The following is a 12,855-nucleotide window of genomic DNA, read 5'->3' as shown; positions in this document are numbered from 1 at the left end:
GCCAGCATTTAAACTAAATATGTATATGGTATACAGTACTATAACTACAACTTAATCCTGCTCCTTTTCAAGCATAGTTTTTTGTTGCATTTTTCTTTGATTTTCCTTTTGGAATTGAAATTGTTGATGTCTGAAATAAACAAATACAAGACGACAAATTTAAAAACAAAGAGCTTAAAATATTTAATAGTTTCATGTGCTTGTCATGACCTACCCATGCAGTAAGATATGTAGAAGCAGTCTTTTTTAGAAGGATTATCCTGGTTTATATTAGTAGAAAAACACATTTATCATACTAAACCATGTTTTTAGGTTTTTTAAAAAAGAGAGAAAGAAACAAAGTAAGAGAATCTGTGTTTGGTTCCTTTATCCTAAATTCTTGGGTTAAACTCAGGGTTTTCCCAACCATTTTTATACCATATATATATATATATATACACATAGTAAGAAATAACTTCCTTATAATCAAATGTTTCAACATTTTGCAAATTACTGTACATGATAGAGTTCGTCAAGTAACGAGTCATACAAAAAGTGTAGAGAAGTGTTTATTTCATTTCACTGAATGCGACTACAGCTTTGTAACTGTGAGCCTTGTTAAAAACAGTGCATTTTTTCTCGCGCGCGCGCACACATACACGCAGAGAGACACAAACAGTGCAACCTGTAACTGCTGGGAGTCGCTGGACGTCCAAACACAGTGACAGATGGAGATGAAGAGGAACCAGTGTGTCCCCAATGATAGAAAAAGTGCAACATTGACACAAGATGCTTTAGCTGTGAATTCCCTTAAAACTTTAAAATGTGGCCACAAAGTAGTAGCGACAACAATCCTGGAATAATACATCCAGTTGGTATAAAAAATAAATGCTATTCTATACAAGCCGTAGAGTGGGATATACACGGTACATACTGTACATAGATACATGTTGTACTATGAACATGGGATATTATCACGAGAGAATTTACAGAAAAAAGCGCTTTGGAAAAAATGAAAACAGATGCACAAATTAATCGATGGGACTCGTCTCTCACAAAGACGTTAAAATAATCTTTGTTTTAAAGCGATAGGTAAAATATCCTCAAAGGAAAATAAGGTAGAACTATCAAACAGAACAGTGCCAAATATACATAAACAAGCAAAACAACAGCATAGTTCCTTTCATGATGACTGTACTCGGCATCATGAGCAGAAATATGTAAGACAAGGATACACATCGGTGAATAAACAAACCTGAAACAATGGCAAACAGAAATATATACAGAATTCATTCACTTCTGATGATGTACAGCAATTGGTTAAATCAAGGAAAGAATATATCTGGAAAGAACAGCTAAGATAATTTTATCCTAAAACTTCCTTATTTTTGCATCGTTTTGGTCCTTGGTTCTTTTGATGGTTTAGTTTGAGCCTTTAAAAATGTTTGTTACACTTTTGTTCTTGTCCCACAAAATGGGTAAACCGGTTTCAAATTTTTACTGATTTATTAGTTTTTACCAAAAGGCATGAAACAAGTGACACCATAACAAACAATGGCTTTGTTGGCTTTACTTTGGCCTCAAAAACATGACTTTTAATGGACAGAATTGTTTTTCTAGACCCTTTCTATCGATTGTGTAAAGATACTGAAGCACGCGCACATAATTTTTAACACTCTTGGAGAATTCTGAGTGCAAAATACATCAGGAAACTATCATTTTAATTTGGAGTATTAATAATCAACCAGGGCACAGTGCTTAGTGTGTGTTTGGACTCAATGAAGCGAGGTGGGGACCACTCCTGCTATGATTCCTCACTGATAGGAAGTGTTTTCCACTTTTTGTTTTCCTTGAGATGTTTGACTCACAATAGTTTTTGTTGCACACACACAATTACATATGAAAGTTGTTACACAAAAGTCCAAAAATAGAAATCCTTTTACGTTGAAAAAGCAGTAAGCAAAATGTTTTGACATCGAGCGACTGTTTGACTTAGCTTGGGTTTCATCAGCTTTCCTGCCCATCTTTTCTTTTTTACTGATGGAGTCGGTGATGCATCTTGGGTAAAGATTGGTTAAACAACATATTTGGCAGTTTCTTTTCAGTGAAAACCTCTTGGTCAGAGGTTGAGAATGGGCACGTCAAACAGGTCACACAGGCCTTCTGTTTCATCCAGGTTGTAAATGTAATCGTGGTCACTCGGAGGAGGAGACAGCCGAAGCAGAGGTGAAAACACTGAGAGGGAAACGGAGGAGAAAAGACCAAAGAGATGGTTAATATCAAGTGGGAACTGGTTTAACACAAGTTTGTAGCTCACCTTCTGATGACATCAAGTCCTCCAACAGGTCTCCACTTATCATTTCTGTCAGAGAAGAAATATCAAGAAGTATCAAAGTTATCACAAGCAAAAACTGTCCTGCAAAATATAGATCATAATTATAAAATAGGTACCAACAAGATTATTTTTGAATAATATGTAAAGGTTTCATTTATTCAGACAACTGTTCCTAAGGAAATCCACTTTGATCTTCTGACATGTTTAAATTGACAACTGCCAGTCTTCGTCAGAGGCATCTGCTGAACACTTTGGTGTTTCCTTTAAAGTTTCCTTAGCTTCCGCAAAAAAATTCCACAAGATTCTTTTTGACAAAAGAATCTTCCACGTAATCTTGCTGGCAGTTGTCAGGAGATCAAAGTGGATTTCTTGAGGCTGAATAAATGAAACCATAACATATTATATAATACTGTACATAGTATAAGATTATATAGAGCCATATAAAATCCATTTTATTTTTCCAAATTCCAATTTATTATTTTCCAAATTCCGTGTTTTCCACATTCATTTTCTAAAATTCTTTTTTCTGTTGGAATATTAATGTTTTTTTTCAGAAAATATTAGTTTTTAACTCCTGTGAGGAAACAAAATTAAAATGAGTTCATAATTAAACAAAAATAAAAATGTAATTTAAAAGTAATTTACAGTAAGCTACACTTAAAAGGTAGATATAAGTTGTACGGACATTGATTATTCTGACTGATTATCCCCTCAGGGATCAATGATTTACTGAATCTGATCAGGTTTATCGATTAAGTTTAACTGATCCTGATGACATCATTCCAGACGTAATGATTAAACAAAAACAAATGGAAGTCAGGAAGCATCAGTTATTTCGCCACTAAGGGCCAGAATATTTGACAGTATCAGAAGCTATCATTAGCCTACGATGTTTAAGACTCTACTAATGCTAGCATCGCTGGTCTCATCCACAACAACTTTTCCCACAGATATTCTGTAGCTCTGATGAGATGTTGTTTAAATGCTCTGAGCAGGTGAAGCTGCTCATGTTCTCACGGAGCACTGCAGCGCTCGACGAGAAGCGGACAGAGTTTCACAGACACAGGAAAGTTAAACGGGAATTGGTGGCTCCGTATTTAGGAGTCAGTGATGAGTTAGTTTTTTTTGGCAGTTTAGAAGGTGTTTCAGGTGGTTTAGAAGGTGTGTGAAGTGGCCAGGACGGGAGGGGGGCGGACGGTGCACCTAATGAGTGGTCTCCAAAAACATTCCCCCATAAAAAAAAAAAAACGTTCTTTTCCTCACAGTGACGGCATTCCATCCCGATTCTGTCCGTTTCCGCATTCAATGGTGGATTCAGTTTTCATTGATCGATTCCGTCTGCGATTCTGTTAATGTGGATTTTATAGGGCCCTAATTATACGATTATCGTAAATGTAACTTTTTCAAGCCAAAACCCTCATACAATAAAATGCTTCAGTAGTTCATTTGTGTTATCAAACACTGTTTTATGAATGCCTTCAGAGCAGTTTACCTTTCGTTGGATCAAACATATCAGAGAGCTCTTTGGGAAAATCCAGCACTGCAAAGAAATCCCCCCCAAAAAAACCATGTATCAATAACTTAGTAATTCTAAACAGTTTTTTTGTTTTACATATACACACAACTTACAGCAGTATCCAGTTAAGGTCCTTTTACTAAAGAAACTCAATCAGTAACTTAACTATGACAACATGTAATGTGTGTCCAACATGGTTAACATGTTAACAGCAGCTGAGCACTCACATTCAGATGGATCTGACTTAATAGGTTCAAACACTGCAGAAGCCGATGACGACATGGATCCATCCAAAGAAGCGGAGGACTGTAGCTGCTGAGAAACTGTGGCAGGAGTTTCAATGGTAGATGTGAGTAGTGCTGTGTTCCTCACGTCTAAAACAAGCATAAGAAAACATACATTCATTACTTTGAGACAATAGTCACATTACTCCAAAATATGCTAAACCATTTCCATAAAAATCAATAGCTGGATACAGTTCTATAGTAATGGTACAGGACATTATTACAATCTAGATATCCACTTATTTACCTGTGGTAGAAGCTGGTTTTGTGGGCGAGGCTGGAGCTGCTTTGGGAACCTGAGCGGTGGATGTTAAAGAAAAGGAAGGAGGTGTCAAAGTTGCAGATAACAAAAAGATACGTTAAATTTGTTTTTATAGTGTAATAAAAGTTTAGAGAGAAATGATTTACACTGGGTTGTAATAAAAACTGAACAGACTTTCACTTTCCCATCTTTTTTTCCCTGAATTAAGTGGAAAAGCTCCTACACATCTTGACCATAGAACAGGAAAATCAGGTTAGAAGAATAGAGCAAAGAGTAAAATAATTATTAATCACTTATTATTATTATATCAGATGACACAGGCAGCAGGTGGAGAGCGTAATGTGAGCTAGGATAGGTTCCAGTGAGACGGGGATAGGTGACTTGTTCTGAGGTGCCTAATAATCGGATTATAAACCGATATCAGCAAAAAACTAGAATATTATATCGGCCTGGATCAAAAATCTCTGATATAATATGTATTGCAAATAACCATAATAATGGGCTATTTTATTACAATGTACAATATTCTGTTTATGGAGAAAATGTTATATCACGATATAGGTAGATTTATATCCTGATAATGATACTAGGGATGTCCCGATACAACTTTTTAATTTCCGATATACCGATATTTTTCTTTAATAAAAAAATAAAAATAAATGATTACCTGTTTTGTAGTGTGGAATGTTAGAAAAGGCTTGATCAAGTGATTACTGAACAATAGTCAGCAACAGTAGGTATGAGAAAAACTGACCCATTTTTTATTAACCAATTGGTGACACAAATTTAACCTTCAACATAATATCTACAGTATTCTACAATTGAATAAAATAAATAAAAAATGAATTGGGGGAAAAAATAAATTTAAAAAATTGGAAATTTTAATCCGATATTCGTTTTCAGGCTACCCGTAAACGATATAAATCCTGATATAATATTTCTTCCTTAAAATTACATAAAATAAATGGAAAATTGTTATTCATTATACATTTTATTATATATAAAAATTGTTTCTATAAATAAATTGGTAACATGACCTTTTCCTATTTTTCAGTACCTTTAGGCACCAATTTCTGAGATTGTTACGACCTAAAATGTCTGATTTTGCAGCAGCCTTTTCCAAATATTGTTTCAAAAGTTGTAGCTAAGGCTATTTATTTTTCACAATAAGGATTTATTATTTTCTATAACTTTGCATAGACTGGTCAATTTCACCCCCCCAAAAAATTCAATTGCTTTTCAATTCTTTCATATCAATACAGAAAACAGCAGATTCACAACAGTTCATGAAGATATGGATCATAATTTCCATCACAGTGTAAAGGTCTTGTGCACAGAATATTACAGTGTTTGTGTATGTTTTTAACACTAAAAAATTATATCCCAAAATAATTGATACTTCTCCTTTAAGAATCTTCTCAATGCAGATTATTCATGACTTTTGCTACATATACTTCAGCCACCTACTGGATCCCATTAGAATAGATTTCCTTTTTTTTTTTTTCTTATTGCAGCACACGTGAGAGTTTGTCTACAAGTGAGTTCTTTAATATTCAACAAATCCACTCATTCTTTAAAATGAAACACTCTTGAGAATTGCAAAAGTCATACAGCATATAGCAGCCCAATCACTTGAACATCTTAGCCGAGGCAAACCACTACCACTGCCATTGAACAAGGGTTAAAAAGTGTATTTTTTAAAACCATAAAGCGGACCTGTGAGGCTGCAGTAGACGTCTGGGGAGTTGATGTTGGTGCTGGGAGGCTCTGAAGGATGTCTTCAGGAGGTGGGACAGGCAGAACAACAGGTGAGGCACTGGAAGAATCCTTATTGACCAATAAAACATCAATGGCACCAGATGAACTCTTGAGACGGATCTGATATTTCCGCTGTCCGTTGAGGACCTGTTCACATGCATACAGATTCCAGTTGGCGAAGGCAATGGAGAAGCATTTGAACAAATTTTAAAAAAAACCCAACGGGTTAAGGTAATACTTACAGCTTCTGGTCTGGGCACTTCTAGCTGTGTGCCAATGGGAGCACGGATTGCAAGCAGCGTGTCACCTGTGAAAGGTGAGCAGGTAGGGAACGTGAGATGAAAAGTAACTCGTAAAAGGACATAAATGATTGTCAAGATTAAGCAAACACACATACCTTTGAAAGCTCCACAGAGGTCATCGTGTTTAACATAAGCCATAGTATGGAACGGTCAAGGGTTCAAATAACAGAGATAAAGGTGAATAGTAAATAATAGAGTCACTGTAACAGCACCCAACACTACAATGCTGTTCTCGTCTGTAAATAATATGTTCCTAGTGAAGGATATGGGCTGTTGTTGGAGTCGTCTGTGACATTCTTGATGCTTTGTTGGACCCAGACTCTCTGCTGGTCCAGTTCTTGTTCCCGCACAGCTAAGTCATCCAGCTCTGCCTTCAGGTCAATGAGTTTATCAGCAATCTCCCTGGTGTTGCAGCCAGGACCCACACCTCTGAAACACCAGAGTGAAGGGATATTATTCAACTGAATCTGACATCCTGAAAGACATAGGCTGTATTCACAATTAAGATTCCATTTTTTTAAGGGCAAATATTCACTTCAAATCAATGGTACAATTCTAGTTTACATTTTGAACTGAATAAATCTAAGAAAACTATTCAATAGGTTGATTTATTGCCACACGTATTTTCTGATGCACATATCATGCAAATATGCTTTTAAAACTAGGGAAACCAGAAAACAAATATCGGATTTTATCGGACTGCATCTAAAATCTCAGATATAAGTGCTCCGATAAGTTTTTGTTGTTTTTGTTCCCAGCATATACTGACAGTAAAAAATAACTGAAGTGAACTTGAATTGTTGACTATTGTTCTCTGAGTAACATCACTTGATCAAGTCTTTTCTAACATTCCACACTACAAAATAAGTAATAAAAGTATGTATGACTCATGCTGTATCGGATCAATATCGGCCAATACGCAAGGCTGTACTATCAGTATCGTATCGGAAGTGAAAAAGTTATATCGTGACATCCCTACCTTAGACACATTGTAAACTATACAAACTATAAAACGGCCAAACTTCCTTCAAACAAAACTATAGCAAATATAGAAGATGTAACTATAAATAAATTTTGTACCATAAAATAAGTAAAATGTATAAAAAAAGATTATTATTATTATTAATCACTTTGATAGTGAGTTGCTCTTCTGTTTAGCTGTTATTTCAATGAAGGAAACACTTGACATTTTTTAGGTAAGAGCAAATCTTAAAATGTAACAAATGATAACAGTTGGTGTTGTGATCTTACAATTTTTTAGCTTCTTCTTTGGTGTTATCTAAATGTGAGATTAACTGTCTTAACTTTACACATTTAAGCACCCTTTATTTACTCATACAAACATGTCATTTCATGAAGGCAATATAATCAAAAAATCAGCAAATAGCAAGACTAAACCACAAATGATATCCCTGAATACCGTATTTTTCATTGTGCAGGCCGCTATTTGTTTCATTTAAATTTGAGGATGTGGTCAATATGGCGGAGTGCTCTGAATGTGGATTTTCAACAAGTCGGCTCACGTGTGTGAGCTATCCAAACTTCTATTTGTGACCTGTGGGGGCAGTAATGCACCTTTGCTACATCAAGCCTGCCAGAACCTAAAGCAGGAGAAGGAAAAGAAGAAGGGGAGGAGGAGGAAATTATAGTTCTAGTTTCAATTTGTGGAAGAAGTTTATTAACAGTTAAAAGAACATGGCTGTGTAGTTGCAGCATGTTGCTCATGACGTACTTGGTCAGGCTCTGTTTGCAATCTGTATTGACAAAGTAGAGCTTTGATTTGGTTTTGCACATAATATTTTCACTTCAAAAAAGAAATAAATATATTATTTCATTTTAACTTTAATAAATTTCACTTTTAGTTTCAATTTGTGGAAAAAGAAGTTTATTAAAAGCTCACGCTTACATCATTCATTTATTTCCTCACTTGAAATAAAATTATTTTATATACCGTATTTTTTCGGACTATAAGGCGCACTTAAAATCCTTTAATTTTCTCAAAAATTGACAGTGCACCTTATAATCAGATGCAGCTTATGTATGAAATTAATATGTCAAAATGTTTTAGTACAACTTTGGTAAACTATGAAGCTGCACCTCTTGATGGATTTTTGGCGCTTTAGGGCTAACGTAGTCAGGCGCCTCGTGGAGTGATATGTACCAGTACTGTGCTTCAACATACTGAACTGAAAACGTGAGTGTAATGTTCTATATTTTATGTGTTAAACCTGAACAATGTTGAGAATTATTGTTCATGAGTTGAATAAAGTTTGACTTATGTGACTATTTTGTTTCGCTTAATACCTCTTAATAATAATAATAACAATAATAACAACAAACCGGTGCGCCTTATAGTCCCAAAAATACGATGTGTGTGTGTATATATATATATATATATTAAAAGCACAAATAACTTCAATAGTGTTTTTACTGCTGATGAAATATAATTAAAAAATATTGCATTTCACAAATTGGGATGAATGAATAGTGACATTAGTTATTATGTTAACATTTATTTCACACATGTGACATGTTCAGCTTTTATTCTTCCATACAAATGTTAAATCTGACCATAAACAAATTGGTGCCTCTCTGTGGTTTGATGACATTAAGACGTGTTCTTTTTACTTGGTCTATTATTCCTTATATGCATTGGTTAGCACTTAGCTCAGTGTGTCGGTGTGTTAGCTTAGCATAGTTAGCTTTAGTTGAGTTTCCAGTTCATAATCGTTGCTACAGGTTCATCTCTGTCCTCGTGTTTGTGGAACTTTGGGTGGATATGACGGAGAAACTTGAATCGGTTCCCTTTGTTGGATGGTTATCTGGTTTTAACCAAGTAGCGGTCCATGTTGTATCGCTGCACGGCAGCTTCAGGTAGCTGTGACAAAGACCTCACACGCACACAGACAGCGGTGTGTGCGGGGGGCAGTGGCAATGCACACTGTGCAGAGCTTCTGTAAACAACTTTCCGCTCCAGAGAATAAGTTGTTGACAACAAACGGGGCAGTTTTGGCCTGTGGAACGCATTTTTTTTGGGGCATTCTTGGCTAAATTGAGGGACAAATGGCTCGTGGCACTCGCTAATTTCCGTCATGGGAATTTGTTTATATCGTGAGATGACAAATTCTTACCGGTGAGAATGTTTTTGACGATAAATCATAAACGATAAAATATCGCACATTCCTAATCGTCACACCCCTAATAAGGTTTAAAATGTAGGATATCTCAGCTAGTTTGTAATAATAGGAGATAAAAAAATGGCATAAAGTGTCCAAATCTCCACATTAAGTTTGCTCACGGACCAGAAGAGGCGCAATTGCGGGTAGAAGGCACGGTAGGAGAAACTGTGCGGTGTATTAACCTGGTTACAGTAAAAACTAACCATAAAAATCTGTAAATGGACTGGTAATGCAGACTTGGGGCAGTGAGAAAAAAAACTTAATGTATAAATGGAAACTCATCAGTTTTCATTAGAAAACTTGTGAATCTCTGTAAATCCAACAGGAGTAGCCTGCCTACCTGCACATTCTGATTGGCTGAGTCGTTTAAAGGGCACGCTCATCAGCCAATGGGGTGTGGCCTATGTCTTGGCGCAGCTACTATGTTGTCTTTTCCAGAATAATTTTAAAACTCTTGGGAAGTAGCCAATAAAGCATGCACTCTATACCCTGGAAAATACAGTAACAAAAAACCCAACACTGGACTCACTTCCATTGGATACTGTTCTTGGACTTCTTCTCTATCAGTCCAATCCCCTCCAGCACATTAGTGATGTCATAGATGCGCCGTTTCTGTCGGACTGCTAAGGTGTCGGCTGCCTGAAAGAGATAAAAATTAAAGAGAAATCGCAAAAGGCATAATTATAATCACCTTAAACGTTACCACATTGCTGAATGCTAAATGCATACATTTACTTAAATATAAGTTAACTTTCAGACAGAAAGATGCTGCACTATTGCATTTTTAATTGCATTCTTTTAAAAAAAAATGCCTTAATATGAAACAGAGTTGTGTAAAATGCATCTTAGAAAAATCAGGTACAAAAATCACTCAAAAAGAGGTGAAAACAGACTGTAATTTTAAAACGAAGTGTTTTATAAGTGATTTGGGGGGGGACTTTATTGCATAAATATTGATAAAACACTTAAAAAACAATGTAACGTTATTCAGCCCAATGTTTGAAGGAAGCTGTATTTCTTATTGAATTATTTTGTGGTTGGACAAGCCCTCAACAGTTTTGTTTTTGTTTTGTTTAAACATACTGTAGCACTAGCTACAAGCATTATCACAGCCCAAAAAAAAAAGAAAATTGAAAATTTATTAAAATTATTTAGGGTAAAAACTGTATTTAACCTAAGTTTAGCACTGGAGTAGTTTATTTGTGGGATATTGTTTATTAGGCCTATGTTTAAGTAAATACCCATTTAAAAGGTCACGTAAAATAAATTTTGTCATTCTTGTATGTTCATATATCGTGAGCAATATAAAAAGAGCTTCATTTTTGTGGGACGTAAATCTGTTATTTATGGAATAAGATCAAGCACCATAAAGACTAACGATCTTGTGATTTCTCGCATCATTAATCGGTTAAAAAATGGATATTAATCGATTACTAAAAAGAATAGTTGAAAAGTGTAGCTCGAATTTATATTGAATGCGTTTGAAGCGAAACAATAGGGTTTTTTTTTTTCTTTGTTTATTTAAATCAAGTGTCAGTACGTCGTTAAATGACAAATGCGTTATCTGTCACCAAAGCCTGTTCATGTGTGAAGATGCAGTAGGCTGAAGCACAAAAGCTGACCCACTTGGTAAACTTTTAATCTGCAGGGGGCACAGCCTGTGAAGTTCACACTTTCGATTTAACATGCTTCCCTTCAACTAGGTTGAAAGCAACACAATAACTGGACTTAAGAATACAACTATCTGTAATTGAGCTACAATTAATGTCACAAACTGAGAATGTCATCCATTCCAGTTAGCAAAGCTAAGCTAAGCTAAGTGCAGGCTAGCGAAAATGTACGAGAGCAGCCAGGCACTAAATAACATGTGCTAGCTAACAACAAAGACTGAGCGCTCACAGCTTTCAGGTCCAGCACTCCGTCCTTTGCCTCCTGCAGTAAAGTCACAAACTTGGTGGTGAGCAGTCCCAGGCTCTTCTCGTGTCTGCTCGGGGTTTGCGGCTGCAGTGCGTCCACCACGGCTCCCGGGTCGCCCCTGTTACTGACCGACTCCAGCTCCATCATGATCACTCGGGACCGACTCCGTGCTTCCCCCGTCTTCCCCAACCGAAACCCGGCCAGCGACCCGAGGAACACACACCACCCTGGTCAAACAGTGAGGAACCCCGGGTAACCTAGCAGGGTTTGGTGGGCCAACAGGAGCCCGTAGCGTTTAAATTATTGCGCTAAATCGAGGGACACGAGCTATTCAATGAGCGAGCAGCACTCGGTGAAGAGCCGTTGGCCACGCGAGGAATGACGGGACGGTTCAATCGCATGAGGGAGCGTCTACAAATATACACACCAAGCTCAGAGCGTGTGACAAACCACAAAATACAAATTAAAACGTACGAAATCAAGTTTGCTTAGTTTGAAAAAACAAACAAACAAACAAAAAAACATATATATCTTGTTATGTCATCTTGGATTTTGAAATAGTAAATACTAACAATTTGTGTTTTTAGTGGAATCAGATAGTATAACACATGTTTTTTTGTTTCCTAAAAAATAGTGGTTGTACATATATCCCTAAGATTGAAAATACGATAAAAAAAAAAAAATGCATCTTCAAACTCATATTCCTGCACAGTCATACGACTTTAAATTAAGTCATACCAACGTTATAGTGGGCTGCCAGGCAATTATAATTGTAATTGCATAATTAATAATTCATTACAATTTTGGCGTAATTATAATTTTAAAAAATCTGTTGCTGTTTTAATTGTATTAAAATTGTAATTGAGTTTGGATCATTTACTTTGTAATTGTAATTTCCAAAATCTATAAAAATTGTCAATTGTGATTTAACGTAAAACTGGGGAACCATGTTACAGTTCTATGTGCAGTTCTACATATATCACTTATTAAAATGTGTTTCATATCAAGCTTCCCCACATTTCACCATTTAAAAAAAAAGAAAGAAAGAAATTGAGGGGTATAGTGACACAAATAAGGCTCAGATACCCACACCAAAAATATTAAAAACCTAAATTTTCATTGATTAGGAAGCTTAACAAGGTATGAACAAGAGATATTTGTTTTTAGTGTATTTTACAGCTGATTTAGGACCCGTTATCATAGAGATGCTAACAGAAAGCTAACACAAGAGGAAGATTAACTTTTATTAGGCTATTTATTTCAGGCTCAGTAATTCTGATCAATTGTAATTGAACATAAGTAATTGTAGTTGACTTTCTGAGG

General features: G+C 35.9%; 1 protein-coding gene across 1 annotated transcript; it reads right to left on the bottom strand.

Moving 5' to 3' along the window:
• Window positions 1–594: 594 nt before the first annotated feature.
• On the bottom strand, window positions 595–11,910 carry e2f4 (E2F transcription factor 4). The gene is made up of 11 exons (XM_028449708.1): window positions 11,515–11,910; window positions 10,145–10,254; window positions 6,704–6,865; window positions 6,532–6,575; window positions 6,377–6,441; window positions 6,093–6,281; window positions 4,362–4,410; window positions 4,058–4,204; window positions 3,807–3,854; window positions 2,297–2,341; window positions 595–2,214 (listed from the first exon to the last, which is right to left on the bottom strand). Exons 1-11 carry the CDS (start codon window positions 11,677–11,679, stop codon window positions 2,099–2,101), a joined length of 1,140 nt encoding a protein of 379 aa, XP_028305509.1. The 5' UTR covers window positions 11,680–11,910; the 3' UTR covers window positions 595–2,098.
• Window positions 11,911–12,855: the final 945 nt, after the last annotated feature.

This window comes from Gouania willdenowi, chromosome 6 (genome assembly GCF_900634775.1).
Source record: "Gouania willdenowi chromosome 6, fGouWil2.1, whole genome shotgun sequence".
In the NCBI taxonomy this organism is placed as follows: domain Eukaryota; kingdom Metazoa; phylum Chordata; class Actinopteri; order Blenniiformes; family Gobiesocidae; genus Gouania; species Gouania willdenowi.
The sequence above is the reverse complement of the archived record's forward strand: the minus strand, read 5'-3'. Positions and strand labels throughout refer to the sequence as shown.